At 44.5% G+C, this 26,988-nt stretch overlaps 1 protein-coding gene across 3 annotated transcripts; it reads left to right on the top strand.

Moving 5' to 3' along the window:
* The first annotated feature begins 296 nt into the window (after positions 1-296).
* On the top strand, positions 297-25,144 carry LOC119516547 (tumor necrosis factor receptor superfamily member 10B-like). Of its 3 annotated transcripts, XM_037812859.1 has the most exons (10): positions 307-724; positions 13,889-13,994; positions 17,327-17,440; positions 18,123-18,234; positions 19,138-19,211; positions 19,299-19,397; positions 20,020-20,051; positions 20,475-20,690; positions 23,214-23,286; positions 24,483-25,144. In XM_037812859.1, exons 1-10 carry the CDS (start codon positions 503-505, stop codon positions 24,842-24,844), a joined length of 1,410 nt encoding a protein of 469 aa, XP_037668787.1. In that variant the 5' UTR covers positions 307-502; the 3' UTR covers positions 24,845-25,144. The 3 variants fall into 3 exon arrangements, with proteins under 3 accessions (XP_037668788.1, XP_037668787.1, XP_037668786.1); XM_037812860.1 differs by having other exon boundaries at positions 297-724; positions 19,138-19,397; positions 23,099-23,286; positions 24,483-24,624; XM_037812858.1 differs by having other exon boundaries at positions 309-724; positions 19,138-19,397.
* Positions 25,145-26,988: the final 1,844 nt, after the last annotated feature.

Genomic DNA, 26,988 nt, shown 5'->3' with positions numbered 1-26,988 from the left:
TCAGTTCACACCCGAGCGTGCAGCTTCTGCGAGTTTGCCGAATGCCCCTCCCCGCCCATGGCGCGGAGAGGACTGGTCCAACCAAACCATACACCCAGCGTCGACCACACCCAGGGCAAGGGTTTGTTTCTCACTTTTCCAACCCCCAGAGGTGCGTGCCGAGGAGTTCATTATCGGAGCACGGATGTTACGATATTTGGCCACACCTCTATCTGAAACTTTTAGCTGGCTCAACTGGGCTCAGAACCCGCCCACCGGGGTTGCGCAATCCGCTCACGGGGGTTGCCGAAACCAGCTCACGCCAGTGCGGGAATCCGCCCACCCGGGTTGCGCAACCGGCGGGGCTATAAAGAATGCCTCGTCCTGCTGGAAGCGTTCACCGTGTGCGGCGCGTCGGAGAGGAAGGTGGGCTACCGCTGCAGTCCGGAGCAGACCGTTTACACACCCCCAAGGAATATACCGCTTGGTTCCGCGTTGATTTCGCTGGAGTTTAAGCCCCGCGATGGTCGAGAGACACGGAACGCTACGGAACATCACGGCACAGCGAGGCCAGAGCGCACCGCACGCCTCCGGGACCGGGGTCCGGGCCCGCCCCGGGGCCGGGGCCGGGTCAGTCCCGGGTCCCAGGCTAGCAGTGGGACGCAGGCCTCGGCTCCGGCGCTCCGGCAGGGTGCTCTTGGGTCCCCTGATCCTTCTCTTCGCGGCCATCTGTGTCCGGCTGCCGGTGAGTCACACGCCGGAACCGGGAGGCGCGCAGGCGGAGTGGTGGGGGCGCGGCGGCCGGCAGGGGCCTCGCGGGCTCCACGAGGCCGGGCATGCCCGGGCAGGACGATGCGGTCGGCGGAGTCGCGGGCACGACTGCGTCCGAGCCGCCCGGTTGAGCGACCGTAACAGGAAGTTTTAAAACCCACGGGGCGAAAGCAATGAAATTTGTGACGTCCTGAGCTAACCGAGAAGGGATCTGGTTCCCTCCTGCAAGTGAGCGACAGGAAGATTCTCATTTCTTTACGTTCTTTTCTTTTTCTTTCTTTCTTTCTTTTTTTTTTAAATGGGTGAAACTACAGCCGGTGAAAGTAACTTTCTCACCGCTGTCTTCCGCACCTTTCATTTTTCCTCTCCTGAGATGGCCGCTATGAGCAGTTGACCAACTTCCTTCCATTGATGTCTTGCATACCAACGTGTACCGGGTTGCATTTAAGCGAGGAAAAATTAGTAGGGTGTGACGCTCTTGTTTTGACCCCTGAAAACCGTAGTGATGGGCATTCTGAGAAACTCGTGGGGAAAATGTATAAACTTTGAGAACCTTTTGAGGGACTCTGCCAAAGTCTGGCAGTTGCACTTTTGAGATCCTTGTAAGTTAAAAAAAAAAATTTAATTTTTAACTTATAAAAAAATTTACAAGGTTACAAAAATCATTAAAATTTTAATGTTTTCATTTAACAAACATTCAATTCAGAAAAACATTTCTGTATTCACAGGTAATTACAGACTTTGTTTTCAAATTATCAGTTTGTATTAGGTAAGACCCAAATTTCCCATAGTGTGATGAATAGTTTGTTTTAGTCTGGCTATTTTGTTTTCAGATTGATTGTTAGGATAACTTGTGTTGAAAGATCAAAAATCTGAATTTGTAAATTGGGAATGTGAGGCCTAGGCCTTCTGGCATTCCAAAGCCCCCTCCAGCCACCGGTAAGTCTTGCCTTTCTCTACCCATTTACAGGCACAATCAAATTTTTTTTTAAATTCTGAAGCAAGAAAAAATTGTTAGCTCTTCTGTGTCATACATTCAGACTTCTCTTATTCATTTTTAAAACATAGTATTTTATTGCATGTGTGAAGCAGATATGGGTGAAGCAAAGTTTATTCTACCATCCCCTTCTAGGGATAGTCATTTAGATGATATTCTATTTTTTTTTAATTAACTTTATTTATAAAAGAATAAAAAAATTAAAAAAAAATTTCCAGATAAAATAAAACAAAGTAACAGGAAAAACAAATATCCTGATATAACTTCATTGCTTCCAATATGCTCCTACCATACTACACAAAAAATTAACAAACCACAGTCGTTCTTGAACATTCCCAAATCATTACGATTACTCTCAATACTACACAGCAGTGAGAAGAAATGAGGTCGTGAAGCATGTTACGGCATGGATGAACCTTGAAGACATAATGTTGAGTGAAATAAGTCAGACACAAATAGAGAGACATTGTACGTTACCACTGATGTGAACTCCTATTGTAGAATATAGGAGACCTAGAGATAGATAGAAGTCAGTGAAGGGGGAACGATAATCTAGTAAGAACAGATAAGATATTGAGGATATCCTGTTTTTATTTTCCCTAATTTCAACAGCATTATCGCAAATATCCTTGTATGTATTGACATAGTATACCTGTTAGTGGGATAAGTTCTTAGAAGTGTAATTGCTGTGTGGGTGGGTTAAATTATCTTGGAATTTTGTTTAGATGTTGCCAAATTGTCCTCCAAAAGTGGACAGTTTTACCCTTGCACCAAGAGTACACACGTGTGCCTGTTTGCTACACTGAATTTTCATTCTTTGCTAGTCTAAGAGGTTTAAAAAAAAAAAAGATGTGCCACAGTGCTGTGTTTTTGTTTCCACCATCCCACTAGGACCTTTAAGTGTTTTGACACTGGAAGCAAATCAGCAGTTAGCAGAGAAGGGTGTCAGGGCACTGGTCTCACCGCTGCACTTGCAAACTGTGTCATCTGGGGCTTTACTGCCACCCAGCCATGCTTGTACATGGAGATAATATTTTTGTCCTTGGGCTGTTAGAGGGATTGCATCAGTTGAGGCCTCGTACAGTGCTTACTTCCTGACCTCAGCTCAGAAGCACAGACAGGCTCTAAAAGAGTCTTGGCCTTGGAGGATGGAGCCAGCCGGGCTCTGCTCTGCCTCCTTCCAGCTTTGTGACCCTGGTGCGGCCCCAGCTTCTTCATGTGTAAAATGCTGAGGAGCCTTGGGAGCCCTGGTGGCGAGAAGTGTGAGGTTGTGTGGAAGGACAAATCACACAATCAGGGTTGCTGACTGCCACAATGGGGCTGGGATGGCTTCGGGGCACTGTGTTCTCCACCTCAGCAGTGGCTGCCACCTGCTTGTAGAAGCATCGTGATAACCCTGAGGCCTTCAGGAAGACCTTGCAGCTCAGGGAGGGAAGGTGCCTGGGCTGGGATTAAACTCAAGCCTGTAGCGAAGGGCCTCCAGGGAGAGGGGAAATAGGAACGACTACTTTTAAAAGTTAAGACATAAAGGCAATTTCAGTGTTACAGAGGACGAATTTCAGGGTTAAGTGCCTGATGTTTGTGGTGACATTTTGAAAGCTTTAGACTGAGCCGACCCTTCCTAGCCACCTGGGCCGCCATCTTAAGGCCTCGCCCTGGTCAGCCACGTCTCTGACAGGGATCCGCTGCCAGTTTTCTTTGCTTCTCTGGAGGTTCTGAGTCATTTTTCTCTTCCTGTTTTTCAGCAATTGGATGATGATTTGCCTTGCTGCTTTGGTAATCCCCTTATTTAATGCTTTATGGTTCCTTTTGCTTAGAGTTGTTGAATTTTTGGGGCCTTTAGGTTTACAGTTTACAGCACCTTGAAAATTTTTCAGCCATTGTTTCTTCTAATATTTGTCTGTCCCTTCTCATCTTACTCGGCTTCCAATTACACTTAAGTTAAAATGCTCTATGTTTTTCCAGAGCCTACTGAAAGATCTCTTCATTTTTCCTTCAGTTGTTTTCTCTCTGGATTTCATTTTGAATGGTTCTTATTGCTCGGTCTTCAAGTTCCTTGATCTTCATTGTCTCATCTGCTGTTAACCCCATCCAGTGTACTTTTCATTTCAGATATTGTGTATTTTTAATCTCTGAGAAGTTCCATTTGAGTCTTTTCAATATCTTCCATCTCTGTCCTTATCATGTTCTTGTTTCCCTTCACATCCTTTAGCATATTTATAAAATGTGTAAGAATTTAAGACCATTGTCCATTAATTCCATCATCTTGGGGCTGTCATATTCTGGACTGGATCTATTGATTGATTTTTATTTTTATTTTTATTTTTGACTATGGGGGTTATTTTCCTCCTCCTTTCCATCCCTGGTATTTTTTTTTTATCAGATGACAGTTACTGTGAATTTTACATTGCTTGGTATTGGATTTTGTTGTGCTCCTTTGCAGTGCTAATATTATTCTGGTACAATTAAGGAAAGAAAATTGAGGGTCGATTTGATCCTTCCAAGGATAACTTTTAGACTTCAGGTCTGGTCTACATTGCCTATTTTGTGACTACTAGACTGTAGTAGTTAATTTCTTATAACTCTAGTTAATATCCCCTGCATTATTGCCTTTCCACTCAGTCAAATGGAACATGACAACTTCAGAGCTCTGGGTAAGCCTTGACAGTTGTTCAGCCTCCTGATTTCTGATGGTTCGCTTCTCACCCCAAAGTAATTTGCTCTCACATGCACAGATCAGTACTCAGCCAAAGACTGGAGGGTACCCCTCTGCAGAGCTCCTCTCTGTAGCTTCTTCCCCTCCAGTCCTCTGCCCTGCCTCCCACCCCCTGTATTCTTCTCTGTGTTTCCACAATTCAGGGCATCCCCGGGGCTCTGTTTGGTTCTCTCTGGTGCTGCAGCCTGCAAACTGTCTTTAGGCAGTGATTCCAGGCAATCATTAGGCTCACCTCCTTGTTTCCTGGAGCCCTATGCTGTTATTCACCCATCAAGTAATTGATAGACTCCTCCCTCTGGGAAAAGTCGAGGCTGCACTTCTGAGGAGGGAGAAAATGAGCCCTCTGTGAATCCTGCTCCCTAGAGCATATGGTTTGGTCCAGAAGATGAGACCAGGGACCCAAGTAGCTAAAATCAGGTAGCATGAGGGAGGTGTGAGACCCAGTGGGGTTGTGGTAGAGGCTAGGGATGTCATTCCTCCATATTTTGACTCTGGCGGAGGTGAGGCCATGCGGTTTGTGGTATTTCTGGCCTGGAGGATGTAGTCCTGATTGTCACTGGGAGATTAAAGTCAGCTTTGTGGGTGATGATTACACTAGTCAAAGCCTGTGGTTAGATAGAGCACTTACCGTATGCCGAGCTTGGTTCATAGCACTTTATACACATATTTCCTCCTTTAATTCTCACAACCACCTGACTGTGTAGGGACTGTTATTACCCTTGTTTTCTGGAGAGCAAGAGAAAATTCAGGAAGCTGCCGAAGGCCACTCGGCTGCTTGGTGGAGGGGCTGGGTAGGGGTGGGGAGCAGGCCTCGGGGCCAGCAGCACCAAAAATGGGATCAGTGGGCCCTCTGCCCTGCACCACCAGAGGAGGGTGGGGCTTTGCCTGTGAGGTCTGCATTCAGCCAGCACAGGGGGTACTGCTGGGGGGACCCCAGGGGATCATTTAATGCAACCCTGTTGTTTCAAGAAAGATAAACAAGAATATAGGAGGAAGGGAAGTGACTGGCCCAGGATCATACAGCAATTTAGCGGCTGACCCCGACTAGAGGCCAGATGGCTTGACTTTGAATCCACTGTTCTTTGTACTACCCTTTTGTAATCAAACAAGCAGAAACCCTCTGAAGAAGATCTTGGGCCAAGAGAGGGAAGTCCTTGAGAACAAGACTGGCACTGATGTCATAGACTTTTACCGCACTGTCTGGGTGAAGATAAACGGGGCAGCTTTAAAGTGTGTTTGGCCTGAAGAGGGAACAGGACTACCACTCGGTTTCTGTTCTTCAGGAAATAAGTAACAAGTACAAGGGTCAAACTTGGCCGGGACACTGTCCAACTCGGGCATCGTGTGAGGGGGAGGCCCGAGTGGAGGAATTTCCCCTTGTCCATGTCCTGCCTCTGATTGGAGGCCGAGGGCCAGGCAGGAGGGCCGCGCAGGCAGGAAGTCTGACAAGCAAGGGCATACCGTCCGCCCATTTCCCTTCTCTTCCTTGTGCTGTTTGCTGCTCTCGCTTTCTGTTTCCCTTTCCCTTTCCTTTCTCCCCAGCCCTCACCCCCGACTCCTCTTAGGCTCCTCCCATCAGGGATGGCCACAAACTTCAGGTCCTCATCCCCATCCTCACTTTTTCTTAACCAGCCCGCTCCCCTTTTACTTCTGTTGGTGGTTCTGTCTGTGTGGAATTTTTCCTTCTGTGTCTACCAGTGTCCCTGGCACTGGGACAGCCCCTCTGGCATAAACCTGAGGTTATTTGTGTCTAAATAAAGCAGTGCTTATATGGAAAAGAAGAGAAGGTTGGGAGAAAGTAGGGAGTAACTGCTAGCATGTACAGGTTTTATTTGAGGTGATGAAAATGTTCTAAAATTGATTGTAGTGATGCTTATACAACTCTAAATACATTAAAAACCATTGAATTGTGCACTTTAAATGGGTGTATTGTGGAGTGTGTGAATTATATCGCAAAGCTTTTAAGGAAAAAAAAAAAGAAAGGTATGAAATCAGTGATCTGGAGATCCATATTAATCAGCCATAAAGATAAGTGTAAATTAAACCTGAAGGAATTAGAAAGAAGGAAATGATGTAACAATAAGAGTAGAAGTCAATGAAACAGAAAACAAACAATAAAAATAATTGGCAAAAGCAAAGGTTGGTTCTCTTGAGAGTATCAACAAAGGTAATAAACCCCTAACTAGATTGGAAAGAAAAAAAGAACACAAAATACCAATATCAAGAATTAATGGTGAGATTTCACTGCAAACCCTGCAAACATTAACTAAGTAATAAGGAGATATTAGGAAGAACTTTATGACAATAAATTTGACAACTTGAATGCAATGCACAAATTCTTTGAAAAATGCTACTTAGCAACGGAAACAAGATGAAAAGGTAATAGAATTATCCCATAGCTATTTTTTTATCTTCATTTTATTGAGATATATTCACATACCACACAGTCATACAAAACAAATCGTACTTTCGATTGTTCACCCCATAGCTATTTAATTATTAGCATCCATTATTTAAAACTGCCCGGATGGTTACATTGGTCAATTTGATCAAACATTTATGGAAAAAATAACACCAATAGTACACAAATTATTTCAGAAAATATAGGAGGAGGGAACACTTATTTTATGAGGCTAGCATGAACCTGATACCAAAACCTGACAGACATTAAAAATTAAAAGAAAAACTGCTGATCAATATCCCTCACATAGGTGCAAAAGTCCTTAGTAAAACATTAGCCTCTTGAATCCAGCAGTTTTTTAATGTAATTTTATTGGAATATATTCACATACCAGGTAATCATCCAGAGTGTACAATCCATGGTTCATGGTATCATCATATAGTTGTGCATTCATCACCACATTCCATTTTTGAAGACTTTCATTACTCCAAAAAATAAAAGTAAAAATAATAGAGAACACCCAAAACATCCCCATACTCCTATCCTCCCCTATTATTTATTTATTTCTTGTGTTTATTTTCTTACTCATGTGTCCAACCATTGGATAAAGGGAGTGCCAGATGCACTTATGGTCACACAGTGTAATCTATGTAGTTATATAATCATCTTCGAGAATCAAGGCTACTGGATTGCAGCTCAACAGTTTCAGGTATTTCTTCTAGCTGTTCAATACACTAAAAACTACAGGGGGATATCTATATAATGCATAAGAATAACCTCCAAAATGACCTCGCGACTTCATTTGAAATCTCTCAGTCACTGAAACTCTATTTTGTTTCATTTCTCCTCCCCCTTTTGGACCAAGAAGGCTTTCTCAATCCCATGATGCCAGGGCCAGGCTCATCTCCAGGAGTCATGTCCTATGTTGCCAGGGTGATCTACACCCCAGGGAGTCGTGTCGCACGTAGAGGGGGAGGGCAGTGAGTTTACCTGCAGAGTTGGCTTAGAGAGAGAGGCCACATCTGAGCAACAAAGGAGGTTCTCTTGGGATGACTCTTAGGCATAATTATAAGTAAGCTTAGCCTCTGCTTTGCAGGAATACATTTCATAAGGGCAAGCCCCGAGATCGAAGGCTCGGCCTATTGAATTGGCAGTCCCCAATGCTTGCAAGAATATCAGGAATTCCCCAGGTGGAGAAGTTGAACATTTCCACATTTTTCCCCGGTCCCTCAAGGGGACTTGGCAAATGCTGTTTTATTCTCTGCCCAGATTACTCTGGGATGTATCAGGGCATCACACTAACCTGTACAAACCAACAGGATCTCATACCCTGTTCAATGAATCCAGTAGTTTTTAAAGAAGATAATATATCAAGCTGGGTTAATCACTGGAATACAAGTTGTTTTAGCATCTGAAAATTAATCAATGATATTGACTATATTAACAGAGCAAAGGAGGTAAAACTCTATGAACACCTTAATCAGAAAAAGCATTTGACATAATGTAACACTCTTTATTATATTAGGAACAGAAGGGAACTTCCTCAGTCTGATGAATGAAAAGCTACAGCAAACATCGTTCGTAATGGTAAAATACTGAATGCTTTCCCGTGAAGACTGGGAAAAATATGAAGGATGTTCGGGGTCATCCCATCTACTCAGCACCATACTGGAGCTCCTAGCCAGTGTGGAAGGCAGGCGAAGAAGGCACAAAGAGCGGAAAGGAAGAGATACAGTTTTCCTCATAAGCGGAGAACAACTACTGGAATTGATGAGTGAATCTAGCACATCACAGGTTACAAGATCACCATACAAAAATCAATTGTATTTCTACATCCTGACAGCAAACTATTGGGAAAGCAAATTTAAAAATTCCATTTAAAAGAGCATTAAAGACCATAAAATCGTAAGCATGCAAGATGTCTACAAAGAAAACTACAAAATATTGCTGAGAGAAATTAAGGAAGACCCAAATAAATGGAAACTCAGGTTTGGAAGACTCCATACTATCAATACTCCCCAAATTGATGTATAAATTCATTGCATTGCCTATAGCAGTCTTTTTACCTGTTGCAGGTGTATTTATTTTTAATGTAGAGAATAGTCTGTAGTAACAAATATTTGTCTTAATTTTTTTTATTTGAGAAGTTGTAGGTTTACACAAAAATCATGCAGAAAGTACGGAGTTCCCATACCATCCCCCCTTTTTCTCTATTATTAGCATTTTGCATTACTGTGGTAACTTTGTTATACTTGATGAAACAATATAATTTTAATTATATCATTAACTATAGCCTATAGTCTACATTAGGATTCATTCCTTATGTTGTAAAGTTGTGTGGATTTTTAAATTTTATTTTCATTCTGGAAACACATATACAACCTAAAATCCCCCATTTTAAGCACTTTTAAGTATATAGTTCAGTGGTTTTAAAAAGCCAAAACTTTTCCATCACCCTGAACAGAAACTCTGTACCAATTAACTTCCAACTCCCCACCTCCATCCCTGCCCTGTGACCTGTATTCCAATTTCTGACTATGGATTTGCATATTCTAATTATTTCATTGTGAGTGAGATCATACTCTTATGTCCTTTTGTGTCTGGTTTATTTCATGTAACATGATATCTTCAAGGTTCATGTTGTCTCATGTGTCAAAACTTTATTTCTTTTTATGGCTGAGTAATATTCCATGTATGTATGTACCACATTTTGTTTATCCATTCATAGGTTGATGGATACTTGGGTTCCTTCCGTGTTATGGCAATTGTAAAAAATGCTGCTAGGAACATCAATGTGCAAATATCTCTTTGAATCCTTGCTTTCAGTTCTTTTCAGTACATATCTGGAAGTGGGATTGCCAGGTCATATGGTAATTCTATACTTAACTTTTTGAGGAACACTGTTTTCTGCAGCAGCTGCACCATTTTACATTACCATCAAAAATGTATGAAGGTTCCTCTTTCTCTGAGTCCTTGTCAATGTTTGATTTTTTCAGTTTTTAAAATAATCGCCATTGTAAAGCATGTGAAATGGTATGTCCTTGTGGTTTTGATTTGCATTTCCCTAATGGCTAATGATGGCTTTTTGTGTGCTTACTGGCCATTTGAATATCTTCTTTGGAGAAATGTCTGTTCAAGCTTTTTGCCCATTTTTAAGTTGGTTTGTGTGACTTTTTGGTGTTTAGTTGTGGCATTTCTTTATATTATCTGAATATTAAATGCTTTTATGGTTTCCAAATATTTTTTTCCTTTTCTATAGGTTGTCTTTTCATTTTCTTAATGAAAGATATTAAGAAATGTCTTGGAGCGCAGAAGGTTTTAATTTTGATGAAGTCCCATTTTTCTGCTTTTTCTTTTGTTGCTCATGCTTTTGGTGTAAAGTCTAAGAAACCATTGGTATTAATTCTTCTTGGAATGCTTGTAAAATTTACCAGTGAAGCAGTCTGGTCCTGGGCTTTTCTTTGTTGGGAAGTTTTTGATTACTGATTCAATCTCTTGTTATTGGTCTGTTGGATCTTCTATTTCCTCTGAGTAGGTATAGCTTCTAGGAGTTTGTATACTTCTAGGCGTTTGTCCATTTCATCTAGGTCATCTTATTTGTTGGCATACAGTTGTTCATAGTTTCCTCTTATAATCCCTTTTATTTCTGTGGGGTTGGAAATAATGCCCCCCCCTTTTTGTTTTTTATTTTAGTTCTTTGCATCCTCTCTTCTTTTCTTTGTCAATCTAGCCAAAGGTTTGGCAATTTTAATGATCTTGTCAAAGATCCAACTTTTGGTTTCATTAATTCCCTCTGTTGTTTCCTTCATTCTCTATTTATTTAATCTCCACTCTCATCTTTTTTTATTTCCTCCTTCTGCCTGCTTTGGGTTTAGTTTGCTTTTCTGGAGCATGTCACACCACCATCTTGGTGGACCTGAAGGTCCCTGTAACAATTTTAATTCTACCAGGATTTTCGCAGAAATTGACATGCTATCCTAAAATTGATTTGTAAATAAATGGTCCTATAATAGCCAAAGGAATACTGAAAAGAAAGAACTATATTAGAACACTGCCATTATCTGACTTTAGAACATATTATAAAGCAGTAGTAATTAAAACAGTTTGGTACTGCCATAAGATCGGACAAATAAATAAATTGAACAGAATAGGCAGCCACAAAATAGACCAAATTTATATAATCATTTGATGTTCTACCAGGGTGTTGAAACAATTTAATTGGGAAAGAAAAGGATTTTCAATGAATGATGATAGAACAATGAATTTTCATGTGGAAAAAATGAATGTGCATGCCCACCTCACACTTTAATAAAAAATTTGTGATAGATCATTACCTAACCCTAAAATCTAACTGACAAAATTTCTTTAAGAAAACCTAGGAGATTATCTTAGCAACTAGAGGATAGGCAAAGGGTTCTTACACAAAACATACACAGCAACAACCATATAAAGAATTGATAAATTAGACTTCCTCAAAATTTTGAACCTGCTCATTATGTAACACTGTTTCTGTTTGCTAATGTTGCCATTATTCAAAATACCAGAAGCAGATTGGTTTTTTTATAAAGGGGTTTTATTCGGTTATAAATTTAAAGTCCTAAGGCCATAAAAGTGTCCAAACTAAGACATCAACAAGATGATACCTTCACTGAGGAATGACCGATGGCGTCCGGAACACCTGTCAGCTGGGAAGGCACATGGCTGGCATCTCCTGTTCCTTTGCTCCCAGGCTGTGTTTCAAAATGGCTTTCTCCAAAATGTCTCTCAGTTTCTCCTAGCTTAGCATCAACAGTTGTCCTTCTGTCCACATCTCCAAGTATCTGTAAGTGTCAGCTAGCATCTGGGCCTGTGTCAGCTCTTTTTAAAGGACTCCAGTAAACTGATGAAGACCTACCCTGGATGGTCAGGGTCAAATCTCCATGGAAACATTCAATTAAGAGTTCATACCCTAATCAAAAAAAAATTAATCAATCTGCCCCCATAAGATTTCATTAAAGAAGATGGCTTTTTCTGGGGGACTTAAGATATACAAACCGGCACAAACATCAGTAAAAAATGAATAGGAAATTATAGCGTGGAAGAAAATATTTGCAAAGCATATTTATATGAGGAAAGATTATAATCCAGAATATATAAAGGATGACCACAGCTATTCAATATAAAGACAACCCGACCAATACAAAGTGGACAAAAGATTTGAACAGATACTCCATAAAGGAAGATACACAAATGATGAATAAAACATAAAATAACTGTGTGATATCATTAATCTTTGGGGAAATGTATACCAAAACCACAATGAGATACCTCTACATACCCACCAGATTGGCTAAAATTTAAAAAAGTGACAACTCTCAGTGTTGGTAAAGATGCGGAGCAACTGGAAATCTCCTATATTGTTAATAAGTGTGTAAAAATGGCAAAACCACTTTGGAAAGCATTCTGGCAACGTCTTATAAAATTAAACACACACTTACCCTTTGAATCCTCAGTTCCACTTTTAGGAATTTCTCTATGTTAAATGAAAACATATGTCCACAAAAAGACTTGTAAAAAATGTTTCATAGCAGCTTTAATCATAATATCAAAAGCTAGAAATAGCTTAAGGGTCTATCGACAGAAAAGGAGATAAACAAAATTGAGGAGCTGGGGTATATTTATACAATGAAATGCTATTTATCAATAAAAAGGAAAATACATCTTTCATGCATGAAACAGCATAGATGAATCTCAGAAACAATATGCTTGAATGAAAAGCGGCTCACATTAATGAGTATATTTATTTGAAATTCTTGAACAGGCAAAATTAATCTCTGCTGGAAAAAAATAATTGCCTCTTGTAGTGGTATTGCAGATTAGGATTAATTGCTAATAATCTACGACCTAGATAGTGGATTTGGATGACCCAGGTGTATGCATGTACCAAAACTCATTGAATGGTACACTTATGAATTGTATGTTTCCTGTTTCTAAATTTTATCTCTAAAACTGGAAAAAATTGTTGCTCTCTAGTTATTGGAATACATGCCGAATTATTAAGAGGAGACGTATACTGATGCCTGCAACTAAAATTCATTGTAAAAATAAGATACATGAATGGAAAGGAATGGATAGATGAATAAATACATAATAAAGCAAATATAGTAAAACATCAATTATAAAATCCAGGTGTCAGGTAAATCGGTGTTCATTGTGTAAGACTTGACACTGTTTATTGCTTGAAAGACTCTTGCTTGAGAAAGAGTCAAGGAAAGAAGAGGCAATGGGACGGTGAGAGCAGGAAAAGGGGACACCAGCAGTACGTGAAGTCGCAGGATGGCCACCCCGGTTGGTCAAGGGAGGATTTAAGGGAAGCCCCTCAGCTGAGATGTTTTTATGGAAGAGAGCTGCATTTATCTTGCTTGTTTCCAGGCAGTTAGTTGAAGGGGTCTCAACCTAACCTGTTTTTTCTTTAACCTTTTATTTTTTTCTTAAGTTAACTTTCTGTTTGAAAATACTCTCAAAATTAAAGAAAAACTGCAAAACTATAGAAAGAAAACTTTCCTGACCCATTTGAAGACTAGCTGCAGACATTATGCACATCAATCCTGAGTACTTTAGTGTGGATTTCCCACAAACAAGGACATTTTCCCTCATGACTACAATGCATCGATGCATTACTGCTGTTTAATCCTCAGACCACATTCAGAGGTAGAACAAAATAAACCACAATATTAATGGATGTGATCTCTGGTTGTGCAGACGACCTGTGATTTTTGTATTTTTTAAAAAGCTTTCCTATACCTGCCCACATTTTCTGAAATAAATGTGTTTTATTTTATAATAAGAGAAAAGGGTATAAAGGAGAGTTTTGCAAATTCCAGAGGTGATGGGACAAACAAGTATACAAAAGAATGGTTGAGAGCTTAGCGCTGGAAGAAAGTTACATGCTGGGTTTTGGAGGCGGGTGAAGGGATGGGATATGTATCCTTTTGCAGATGAGAGTCCGGAAGCCACTCATTCTGTCCCTGCTTTGTCCCCACAGGTCTTTGCGGACTCGGCACCAATCACGGAGCAGCTTAAGGCCCACGGGCACGTGGCTGCCGCACAGCGATCAGAGCTGGCCCCGCTGAAGGGGCTGTGCCCCCCAGGTACACCCTGCACTGACCTCAGCCCTCTGCACCAGCCTGGTCTCCAGGCGCTTCCAGCCTCCTGGGTCCTGCAGGCCCCATTCCTTTATCCCACAGACATGTATTGATTTCCTCTGGGGGTCAGGCCCAGGCTCCTGGAGGACACAGGCCCTGGCCTCATGCAGCGTTTCCTTCGGGACAAACGTCAGAGACGCAGGAAGGAGACAGAGGGATGTGTGAGACGGACGGGGTTAAGGGGTCCCTGGGATGGAGAATTTAGACTGAAATCTAAGGGGGGCTGGGGCCAGTGGTCAAGTGGGCCAGGCCAGAGGGCACCAGAGGAAGGGACAGTGAGACACAGAGCCTGGGAGAGGCAGGAGCTTGGGGTGATCCAGCAAATACTGGGGTATCTAAGGGAGGAGGAGGGCACTGAGGTCAGAGGGATGGAGGTGGGGTGAATCACCCAGGGCCTGGGCACCCGCGGGGAGCTCTGGTTTCAGGAGGGGACTGACAGGATTGGCTTAGTACTTGCAAGCGCTCACTCTCGAATGGAGAGGGGAAAAGCCAGGAGCAGGAGGGGCTTCCATGGCCTCCTGTAGTGGGAAAAGCAGGAGTGGGGTGCAGCCTGTGAAACCAGAGGCTCCAAGGCAGACCCTCGTGTGCCCCAGGGAGTGTGATCCTCTGAGCCTGGCTGCAGGAGCTACCCCTGGAGGTGTGGACTATTGTTTGTGCCTCACACACATGTGTGAGGTAGGAAACCATGGTCTCCTGTACAGGGGCTTCCAGAACCGACACCTGGAGCATGTCAGGGGTGTTAACACGCTTTGAAAGAATTTGCATTTCCTTTTTGTAGTGTGTGCATCCTAGGAAAGGCTGCCTGTGCCCTGAGCCTTGGGAAGCCCACCTTGGACATGTGTGCCTGTCACAGTGTCAGAGTGCAAGGGGGATGGGCCCCCAGAAACGCACCCTCAGAACTAAGGCAGGAGAACTTGGGTACTGTTCTAGTTTGCTAATGCTGCCGGAAAGGAAAACACCAGAAATGGATTGGATTTTATAAAAGGGGGTTTATTTGGTTACACGTAAGTTCATAAAGTGTCCATCAACAAAGGGTACCTTCACTGGAGAAAGGCCACTGGCATCCGGAAAACCTCTGTTAGCTAGGAAGGCACGTGGCTGGCGTCTGCTTGCTCCTAGGTTGCGTTTCAAAATTGCGTTCTCCAAAACGTCTGCATCAGCTTCCAACGGCCGTCTTCAAAATGTCTGTCTCAGCTCCAGGTTGCTATGAGCTCCTTTTGTCTGAGCTTATATAGTGCTCCAGTAAACTAAACAAGGCCCACACTGAATGGACTGGGCCACGCCTCCATGGAAATTATCCAGTTAGTTATCACCTACAGTTGGGTGGGTCACGTCTCCATGGACATTGAACCAATAGGTTCCAACCCAATCCACACTAACACATCTGCCCCCACAAGATGCATTAAAGAATATGGCTTTTTCTGGGGGATACAAATATACAAACAAGAACAGGCACCTTTCCCGGGGTCCAGGGAAAGAGAGGGTCGTGGCTTGGACCAGGGTAGTGAGCCGAGCCATGGGGACTATAGGAAGGACTCGGAACACTATGGGGAAAGAGCATTAAAGCCTACCCATTAGATCTTATGTAGGGAGTGAGGGCAGAGAAGGAAGGACAGGTCGGGTTGGACCTAAAGCTCTGAGGGAAGGGTATGTGGTCAGGGCCCCAGTAGCGCATCTGGGCCAACAGCAGGTAGGGGAACGTGAGTGGGTCCCTGGGAGGAGACTGCACATGCTGAGAGAAGGCTGGGCTGGACCAGGGGCCTCAGGCATGGAGACTGCAGTGTAGGGAGACGGCAGTGTAGGGAGAAGGTGTCATGGGGTAGAGAGGCCTTCAGTCCTTCAGTCAGGAGGGTCCCCATAGCAGATGCCGCTGGATTGAGAAATGCAGTCCCCTCTAAACTTGCACTTCAGTTGTTAGTTATAGGTTATTAGTTATTAGGTTTGCATTTTGATGTTTTCTTTTACTGTTGAGATACATGAATTCTTGCACATTTAGGAAGTTAGGCTTTTAAGTGCAATTGGTGTTGTATTTTCTTCTACTTTGTTAAATTTTCTTTTTTGTTGCGATTTCTGCTGTACTGAGTTTCCATATTAATTTTCATATAGCAGACTTTATCCAAACTTTTATACCTTCTTGTCATACTAGAAAAGCTCTACCCCTCCCCACCTTTCAGAAAACTTTCTCGTACTTGTTTGCAGTGCTTTGGTGGTTTCATACTTTACGGTTATGTCATTGATCTCCCTGAAGATCATAGGGAGCAATTTTTATTATTTTCCAGCAGCCTCCTTAGTTACCCAACACCATTTATTCAGTCTTCACATCTTACCATTCTTACGAAGAGTCATTTCATTATACTTTATTGAGACTATTTTGAAATTCAGTTGTGCTGTTAGAGTAGGTTTCAATATTCGTAAACTGGATCAGGGAAATGGCAGGTTGATGGTGCAGGGCCGGGTGGGGTCCCCCAAAGGCGCAGGGCCCTGGAGGTGGTGGGTGGAGCCGAGGCTGGTCCCAGGCAGTTCCTACCCCTGGGCTCAGGGCCTGGAGCTCGCCCTTCCCGCAAGGCCAGCCCTGGGCCCCTCTCTTTGGATCCTTTTGACACTCTGCAGGTAGGACCCATTTCTATATCTGCAGATCTCCGAGGTATAAAGGCATGAGCTTTATTTGATGGCTTCTCTCTCATTGTTTTATTGCTTCCGCCCGTTTGTTTGTGTCTTCACTTCCTGTGCGCTCACTGCAGACACGGATTATGACTTTCTTCAGTGGGTTTCCAGTGTCTAGGGCAGCACTGTCCCAGGCATTGTCATTAGGCAGACAGGACTGTTGAGCCCTTGAAATGTGGCTAATCCATAGTGAGATGTGCTGTAAGTGAAGGATTCACATCAAACTCAAAGACTTAGGATGAATATAAAATAGAATTTATTTCAATTTTTTATATTGATTATATGTTGAAATGATAATATTTTGGGTATATTGGGTAAAATAAAATGAACTGTAAAAATTAATCAGACCTTTTGTCATTTTTTCATTTTTAATGTGGCCACTATAAAATTTGAATTTAATGTGCAGCTGCCATTACATGTCTATTGACGGTGCTGGTCTGGGATATGTAGTAGCTGCAGAGTTGATGGAGCTGACCAGATCTGGGAAGAGTCTGTTTTCCCTGTTTGGATTCCCTGATGGCCTGGAGGGGAGCCTACCCCCACCCCCACCCCAACCCCCACCTGCCTCTGGGTCTCTGTGAAGGTCATTCACCAGCTTTTCTCTCCATTCCCAGGATCCCACGTCTCAGAAGATGGTAGAAATTGTACCCTGTGCCAGTCTGGAGTTGAGTACACCAGTCATTCGAATGCTCTTTCTTCCTGCTTACCCTGTACAGTTTGTAAACCAGGTGCAGATATGGGGCTGAATGCCTGAAGTTGGGGTGCGAGATGCTGAGGTGGGACGTGCAGCCAAAGTTCAATCAGGAGCCCTGGATTTCAACTTATCTCCAAGCTAAGAAAACAAAACAAAACAGAAATTCATTATTAAGTACATGCCATTTGGTAGGGAAAATCTTTTAAACCATCACTTGGAAGGCATCATTCATAATCTGTCCCTCGAGATGGAGGCCGGCGTGGTGACAGCTCAGGGGAGGGCTCAGCCTGTGGCTGGGGACAGGGGTGGGGTCCTGGATCCAGGCTCCTGATGAGGGGCTCAGCCCCAGCCTCACGCCCGCAGCCCCCACCACCACCTCTCCACAGGGCCAGGCCCTTGGGGGCTTCACCCAGAGCTCCTTTCCATGCAGGGTCCCTCGGGTATTCCCCACCCATTGCCATGGATCCTAGCCCTGAAGGATTACTCCTCCCAAACCTCATGCACTAAATAATGAAGCAGGTCCAGTGTTTGTGAGTGTGAGTGTATGCTGACAGGTGTGTACTCATGCTCTTCCTGGGCCTCGTGTGTGTGCCCCTGACACCGACCCTCAGAACCACTTGTGACCTGAGTTGAGCTGCATGCGAGGGATTTGGGTGGTGTGAAGGGTTGAGGGATGAGCAGAGAATCCCCCTCTGAACCTTGTGCTCTGCCTGCAGATGAAGACGAGATGAGCCCGTGTACCAGGACTCGGGATGCACAGTGTCAATGCAAACCTGGCACCTTCAGTGGAGAGGATGTTCCAGAGTTCTGTCAGAAGTGCAAGGCTCGGTGAGGTCCAGGAGCCCAGGGGCTCCCACAGATCCCGGGGACCCGAGGCCTCCTTCCCCCCATTCTCCCCCTGCTTTCGTGGAGCCCCCACCCCTGCAGGACTTCCCTGGGTCTGTGGGCTCTTCTGAGCCTGGGGCAGCCCCCCTCCCCCATAGGCGTGTTCCCACCACTGCCCCCTGCACCGCCCCCTCTCAGCCCCTCCTCAGCCTGATTCCATCAGCCAGGGACCCTTTTCCACTGGGCGCAGGGTCAGGACTTAGGGCCATGATAGTGTTAGCGGAAATGTTTCATTTCTTTTGTAATCCAAAGAATTAATTGACAACCATCCATCTTGGATTATGCTCATCTTTTACCAATGCAGTCAAAAAAATATAATTTAAACATGTTTATGTGGGAAGCAGCCCTGAAGACCAAGCATGCGTGGCCCACAGTCACAAAGAGGCCATGCGTGCAGCCCTTCCACGCTGTACACCAAGGCCTGAGCTGACTCAGCCTGCCTCCCCCTCGGCCTTGACCTCTCCAAAGACCCTCTCTCACCCTGTGGTGTGTGCTGGGCTGAGGCAGGCACAGGTCAAACAGCTGGGGGTAAAGGTTAGTTGCATAAGCAGGACAGGCTGGAGCAGGTAGCTCAGCCCTTCCTGACACCTCACCTGGAGAGAAGTGACCCCTCACCTGCTCAGGTAGCTGAGGGAAGCTGTGGCCCCTGACTGAACTGCACAGGCTCAGATCCTTCCCCAGACTCAACAGGGAGAGCACGGGGGACCCTCAGCCCTGGGGTCACAGAAGCAGGTTCTTCCTCTACTATTTTGTCAGGGGACATTGAGGGGAGGATCACTCCTACTTTCTTCTCTTCTGCCAGCCCTCATCACAGCACCCCTTCTTTTCCCCCATGTCTGTACCTAGATGCCCCAAAGGGATGGTGGAGGCGCATCCCTGTACCCCCTGGGGAGACGTTGAGTGTGTCCACCAAGGATCAGGTACCGAGACCACAGGGGAAGCCACTGTTTCTGAGGAGCCGGTGGACAGTGGCCTGGGGTCTCCTGCCTCTCCCTCTCCTCCCTCAGGTGTTCTGAGCATCGTGATTGGGAGCGTGGTGGCCCTGGTTATTCTGGTTATTCTGGGTGTGTGTGTGTTCATCCCGTGGAAGAGGTGCACCTGCCAAGGTGAGGGGTGGGTGAGGGGGAGGGATGGGTCCTGCGTCCCCTTCTGCTGAGCCCCTCTCATGATTTTATTTCTAGCAGACGAGAATGCCCTGTGCTCTCCCTACCAAAAGACCCAGCTCTGCCCTTGTCCCTGTCATCACCCCCATCTCCCTGGGGAGGGACCCTCTTCCCACCCCACCTGCTCCCCCACAGGGCCTAGATCCCACCCACCCATTCCTTGGTGATGCTGCGGCCTCCCGTCCCTCCATGTCTCAGCGGACTGGGCCCATCCTTCCTTGCCACGGCACTGGCAAGGCCAGAGTGGCTATCATCTCCCTGGATGGTTGACGAGTCAAGAGGCGAGGTAGCCAGAGGGTTCATGAGCAGAATCAGAAGGAGATTTTCATATGGGCTGATATTTTATTTCCCCTGTCTCTCCCCTCCCTGAGGCATCCCGAGTTAGGAATGGTCCCTCCTTGTCCTCCCTGCCCCTGCCTCTGGGTCCAGGGTACTTGTCACTTTGTGAGACCCTGATGATGCTCCTAGAGACATCCCAATCTGCTGTGCCCTTGGGGAGCCTGGGGAAGGGTGGAGTCCCAGAGAGGGCCCCCTATTCCCTAAACGAGACCCTCTTCTCTTTTAGGTTGTGGAGAGGACTCCAAGTGCTTGGCAAGAGTGAGTTGTTTGTCTCCTTCCTGGGGGGTCCCAGCCCCTGAACATCTCCTGTGCTCCTCTGCCCAGCTCTGTACACTTGTCTGGTGGCCCTGGGGTGACTGTAAGAAGCAAAGGGTGTAGTTTGAGCCCCAGGCCTGCTGGCTGTGCTGCAGCCATGTCCTTCCTGCTGCTTGTGAGACCCACTCACGTCCACACTCCTGCACCTGGTGGCTGGGGGTGGGGATGTGTGACAGTCAAGGCAGGGAAACCCCCGGTACAGCCCTGGGTCGTGGTGCCAGTGGCTGAGGCCTGGGCATGTAGGGTCTGTGCATCCCTGCGGTGACACCCCTGGGAGTGGGAGGGTGAGAGGACCCACCACAGTCTGGGGGCTTCTGCGGGGAGCCACTGGGTGGAGTCCTGAGCCAGGGTCTTTGCCTCCCCAAGGTCATGATGAACAGTTGGCACTTCCCACGAGGGTCCGGGGCTCAGGACAATGCTCGGAACCAGATGCTGAGCCCCTCGCAGACCACCTTGGACTCTGCCCAGGAAAACCAAGGCCCGGAGCAGGCAGAGCTGCCGGGAGCCACTGCCCGGAACCCTGTGGAAGCAGAGCCTCTCCTGGAAAGGGGGACGAGTCCCGTGGACGCAGAGCCTCTCCTGGTGAGGGGGATGGGCTGGCGGTGCAAAGGGAGGAGGGAGCCTGGGCGGCTCTCCGGAGCGGGAGGGGCGGGGCCTGAGTGGGAGGGGAGTCTCCGTGCAGGGCCCGGGCTCACCCTGGGAGAGAAGCTCATTCCTTGTGATACTGGAAATTTAGAATTACTGAAATCATTACACTGATGATATTTGAAAGGAAATCTAATCATGTTGGAAGCGTGGCTTCCCACAAAGATGTAGAATTTCTGGGTCAGTGTGTGCACTGTGCACACACTCTCACAGAAACAATCATATACGGTTTTGTTTCCTGTAAAGGGTTCATCAGTTGTGATCTGTCATTGAGTGTTCCTTTAAAAAACTTGGTTGATAACTAGACAGGAATTAGTTGGCTTAAATATGAATTTTTCTATTTATTGTTATATGTTTCACATATTTATTTGCTGTTTTGATTGCTTTTTTTGTTTACAAGTGTCCTCTTATGATTTTTGTCTTGCCAGTTAGCATCTTGCTATGAAGACATGGTCTTGTTCCACTGCATTTTCTCACATACAAATGATAGATTTCTAATTTTGTTTGCCTTTTCATTTGGCTATTATTTAAATGTAACATAATTTAAAATTTTTCCTAATTAAATCTATTGATACATATATTTGCATTTTGTTCATAAGCTTAGAAAGTCCTTTCCCCAACATAAGACAGGATGAGCATCTCTAGTTTCTTAGGTAGGATTCATTTTTAGACTTTTATTGGTATCATTTAGCTATATAATTTCAAGGGAATTTATTTTGTGAAACAATAGGGAAGTGGAGCTACCAGAATTATTGTATCTCATTTCTTCAATATCATTCAGTTATGGATCGTTCCCTTTCCCTGTGGTTTTGGTCCCTCCTGTAGCCCATGTCCCATTTCTCTGCAGATAGTGGCCTCTATCTACATGGTCTACTGAACTTCTTGCATCAATACCATGTTTTTTTGCTTCTGTTTTTGTTTTTTTTTTTAATCAAGAGAAGATTAGGAAAAAGCAGAGAAATGTCCCATAATCCTTCCATCATGTTTAATCACTGTTGACGTTTTTCACAAGAGGGGAATACATAGTCACAGAAAACTTCAGAAGAATAGGATGTAACCAGTAAATTGTGAAAGTCTACCCCAGTTTTGCCCCTGGCTCTTTTTACTCAAGGTAATTACTACAGAGAATTTCTTGTGATCTTTACCAAAAGTTTTATGCCTGTGCTGATTTAAATGAAGGGGATTACATTTTGTACACCACTTTGCCAAATTTCATTTTCTAATGCTTCATAATATCTGATGAGAACAAATACCGCCTCCTTATGGTTTTTTAACTATTTATAATAACCTTCAGGAAAAATACAGAATTATTTAATAAAATTTCAGTATCCTCAAAGAAGAAATCATTGGAATTTTGATTCAATTGATATAAAATTGGTTCATCTGGAAGGAATTTTATGTATTTTCAATGCTCTGCATTTTTCTTTTGGAAGAAAATAATATTAATCGATTCATATAGTTAATTACAACTCAATTAAGATTTGTGTTTTCTTTAATATCAGCTTTTCCTAATTCTTGTCAAGCTTGGTTTTTTTTGTATTTTATGTGCTTTGCAATAATTATGATTTGACACCTTTTCTAATATATTATTTCCAGTTTGTTTTTTGAATATTCATCCAAAATACCTTTGTTTCAAGTATTGTAGTTCAAACCTTAGGCTTTTCTCAGGACACTATCATACCTAAAGTGATGATTATTTTGTCTGCTCCTTTCCCTTCTTTTTGATTCATGTCTTGTTGCCTGGGCCAGAACTTTCTGAACAATGCCCAGTGATGCGTGGAGCAGGCAGGCCCTTTGCTCTTGATTTGCCTTTGGCAGCGAGGTGCTAGCGCTGAGCCACTGAGAATGACGCGGGCTCCTCTGTTGAGGGGGGAATTCTTGCCCTCGTGGATGCCTCCTTCTGTTTTGAGGTGTAGTTAGAAAGTCAGCTTTGGGTTTCATTCTATATTGGCCGCTTCAGCCTCCGTTGGACTATTTGATGTTTCCTTTCTTATTTATTCTACTGATATGGATTATAATAAATAAAGCATTCTTGTTTTTTTTTTTAGATAAGCCCCACTTTAGATTTTCCTAAGTGCCCTCATGTATTCTCCTGTCTGAATCTCATAGAATTCTGTGAGCAAGTGTTGTCTCATGCTGGGATGGGTGGATGTTGACTAGATGGGGCTCAAGGGAACCCTCTAGGATGGTGAATGCTCTCTGTGATTTGGGTGACGGTTACACAGTGACACTGGATGGACACTTTAGAGCTGGGCAGTTTACTGCATGTAACTTAAGCCTCAGTGAGGAAGCAAACAGAGCCTGTGGGGGTGGCAGGTTGAGTGTTTGAATCATGTTTCCATCAGAGCCCAAGAGGGGAGGTGGGCTGCCCCACATCTCACAGCTGGCTGGCTGTCAGCGTCAGCTCTGGAAGGAGGACTCTCGATCAGGATCAAGGATGGCCTCCACTGTATTTTGCAGGGACAGGACAAGGCTCAAGAGTCTCAGAGGAAAATGGTGCTTGTTCCAGCAAATGGTGCAGACCCCACTGAAAGTAAGTATTTTGTCCTGTGCAGAGAGAAGGAAATGGGGCCGTGCCCTCCCTGCTGTCCCACAGCTGTCAAGGCCCCACCAGAGCAGGGGATGCTAGATGCAGGGCCACTTATGCTGATGTCCCTGGATCACCAGACCCTAAATCCTCTTCTCCCAGCCTCTTCCTCTCCCTACACTCTGCCCCAGCGTGTACCCTAAAAACATTCTGCATCTCCATGTCCTTCCCCTCTGCCATCATTCTCCCCTCCTCACTTGTGGTCCAGGATGGATAGTGAGGCAGCTCTGAAGGCCTCTGAAGGGCTGTGCTGTGCACATGGCAGACGGGGCCCTGGACTTTGGCTAGGTTAAATTTAATGGGCAGTTGGCATAAACTACACCAGGCTTCAAAGATATAGTACAAAAGGAATGTAAAATGTTAATAATATTTGTATATTGATTATGTTGAAATAATATTTTGGATACATTGAGTTATTGAACATCTGTTTAAAAATTAATGTCACCCCTTGCTTTTTTGTGTTTCAATGCAGCTGTTAGAAAATACAAAATTGTATTTATTTGTGGCCTTCCTTATAGTTCTGTTGGATGGTGGTGTCCAGGGCTTTTTGCATACATCTCATTCAGCCCCCACCATGGTGCCATGAGTTGTTTTGCTCCAACTTAAAGATTTTATTGTTGCTCAGTGTTCATTTGCCCCCACCAAGCCCTGCCCCAGTGTCAGGGAGGCCCAGCTGGGTGGAGAGGCAGAGACCTCCACCTCCAGGCCCTTGCTCCTCCACTAGATGCGGATGGTACAGCCCTGGGACCTTCTCTCATGAGAAGCTCAGCCTAGGCCAAGTCCTCCTCCTCTTAAGTCCTAGTGCAGCCACAGACTGTCCCGCTGCTCTGATTGTACCATGTGTGGCTTCCTTTCTCCATCTCTGCCCCGCGTGCCTCCCTGGTGGGTTGTCAGCAGCTCCTAGCGCAGGATTCTCTGTCAGCCTTGAGTGACCCACAGTGCCTTGGGCATAGTCAAGACGAGACCATATTGCCGATTCCCTGATGATGGGGACGCAGGTAGGGATGCTTAGAGCAGCAGGTTTCCCACAATAAGGGGTCATTAGTTTCTACCCCTGGGCTCTAGGCCTGATCTAGGATCCTCTGCCCTTTCTGAGGCGCATCCTAACAACTAACTGTCTCTGTGACTTTTCTCCCTTGTAGCTCTGAAGTCGTTCTTCAATATCTGTCAAGACTTCGTTCCCTTTAATTCCTGGACACGGCTCATGCGGCTGCTGGGCCTGACTGACAATGAGATCGCAGTGGCCAGGGCTGATGCAGCGAGCACTGAGGAGGGTTTCTACAACATGCTGGACAAGTGGCTCAGCACGAAGGGGCGGGATGCCTCAGTCAACAGCCTGCTGGATGCCTTGGAAACACTGGGAGAGAGAAATGCAAAGGAAAGGATTCAGAAATACCTGGTGGACTCTAGACGGTATATCTCCCAGGAACACACGGCAGACACCCTGGGCTATGTGTATGGGAATGGAAAGATTGCTTCTGGAAATCAAAGCTTCACTTGTTGAACTTTGCTGCTTGAAAGCGAAACACATTTGTATCCTATCCTGGAATCAGCAGTCAAAAATCTCACGTGAATGGTACATGAAGAAATTCTGCCACCCAGTGTCATTCAGCGGTTTAGTGATTTCTCATGGATTCGAAGTCATTTCTATACGTTCAGTGGGATGTGCAAACGGTAGAAATGTTGATAGTATGACTGTATGTGCAGTCTATACGTTTGTGGGTATTGAGCGTGTTCTAAGTCATTTTTTTCATTTTGTGGAATATTTTATTTTAATAGAAATTGTTTTTACGTCTTGTATTTATTTCCGAGAACTAGTATTTAATTGAACATGAGGTCGTTTTTCTTAATTATCTTAAAAAGCATTATCTTGTAAGATCCATTCTTACTGGTGTGTATACATTTAATGTGTATCAACTGTTAATGCTATATGTATGGTGTTTTTATACTATTGTAAATGATGATATGGTTCTGGATCAGTGATGAATATGTGTTTACTCCATGTTTTCCGGGGTTCCCTGGATGGGAGTAGACCACCGATACACTTAAGAAAGGATAAGGGGGAAGGGAACATCCCCAATTCTGGCTGCACTGCCTGGTGCCCTTCTCATGCACTGTCAGCTCCTCCGGTTTGGATGACTGACAGCTGCCACAGGGAGTGCACTTTTAAACTTGACGATAGTACGTATATGTGATTTTTTAAATTTATAGGTAGATGTTTACAAGTGAGCTGGGACCTGAAAAGCAGTGTCTGTGAGAAGCCCCTGGGTCTGCTTTGTCCGTAGGCTGCACAGGCTGCTTTGTGTCCATTTCCTCCTCTGGGAGCGGGTGGGGAGAGTCGCAGTAGTAGATCTGAGATGGCAGATAGGTTTTATATCTGATGAATGTTAGCGGCTCTGCGGAGTACTGTGTCGAATCTGAAACTTACTTGGGTTCAGGGGAGAAGGGACTTGGTCTGTGCCCCAGGTCTGCCCTGAGGCCAAGGAGAGAGAGTGGACGGTGCTCTCGGTTTCACTTAAATGTTGCTAACTCGGGAAGGGTGGTCACTGTCACCTGTGCTGCTCTGTGGTTCTGAGCCCAGGGCCGCCTTGGGGCACGTGGACGCCTGTTGGAGCAGGGGGACCCTCCTGCGAGCAGCTGAAGGGTCCTCCGTGAACAACCAATTCTTAACTACTGTGATGACGGGTCCTTCAGAAGACTGACGGATTGGGGTTTTGTCCTATATTTTTACTTGTATTTTTTTAATCCTCAGTAACCATTCTGGTTCTCCTTTGGGAAAGCTGTCTCCATAGTGCCCAGTCATGACAGGATCTTTGTACTGAGTTAGCTGTTCTGGGGGTACACGAATTTTTGCTTCTGTAGTCTTTGTGTTTCATCTGTTCCAGGGGCTGGTGTAACTGCACTCGCTTCAGAAGTGCTTGAAAATTTGGTCATTAAGGATACTGGGGTGTCACTGGGTTTTGAGGGGTGGGATGAGGTGGCCCCACCAGTTGTGGTGCTGCCTCCCTCTTCCACTGACTTCTCTGCATTCAGCTGTGCTGCCCAATATCATTTCCTGGAAGGCCAAAGTGCTTCCTGCCTCAGGGCCTTTGCATAGGCTGTTCTTTCTGTGCAAAATGCTTTGCCCTCTGTTCTTCACTTTGGATAATTTATCTATTTTAATTTTTTTGCTTGACATAAAAATAATGTAGAAAATATAGTTACCATCAGCCCCACTCTCATTATTAACACCTTGTAGTAGGGTGGTACCTTGTTACAATTGAGAAAACGAACTATTATAATTGTAGTAATAACTATAGTCCATAGTTTACCTTAGGGTTTATTGTTTGTGTTGTACAGTCCTTTGGTTTCTTTTTTAAAATTTTTGTTCAAGCAACTTATATACAACCGAAAATTTCCCCTTTCAACCACATTCAAATATATCATTCAGTGGTGTTAATTATACTCACAATTGCTACCATCAGCACCATTAATTTGCAAAACTTCCTTCAACACAAACAGAAACTTTGTATGAATTAAACATTATCTCCCTGTTCTACCCCCAACCCTGCCATTGGCAAACTTTATTCTACTTTTTCCACTATATAAATTTGTTTTTTTTAATTACTTTATATCTGTGAGATCATACAATCTTTGTTCTTTTGTGTC

This window comes from Choloepus didactylus, chromosome 20 (assembly GCF_015220235.1).
Source record: "Choloepus didactylus isolate mChoDid1 chromosome 20, mChoDid1.pri, whole genome shotgun sequence".
Lineage (NCBI taxonomy): Eukaryota > Metazoa > Chordata > Mammalia > Pilosa > Megalonychidae > Choloepus > Choloepus didactylus.
The sequence above is the reverse complement of the archived record's forward strand: the minus strand, read 5'-3'. Positions and strand labels throughout refer to the sequence as shown.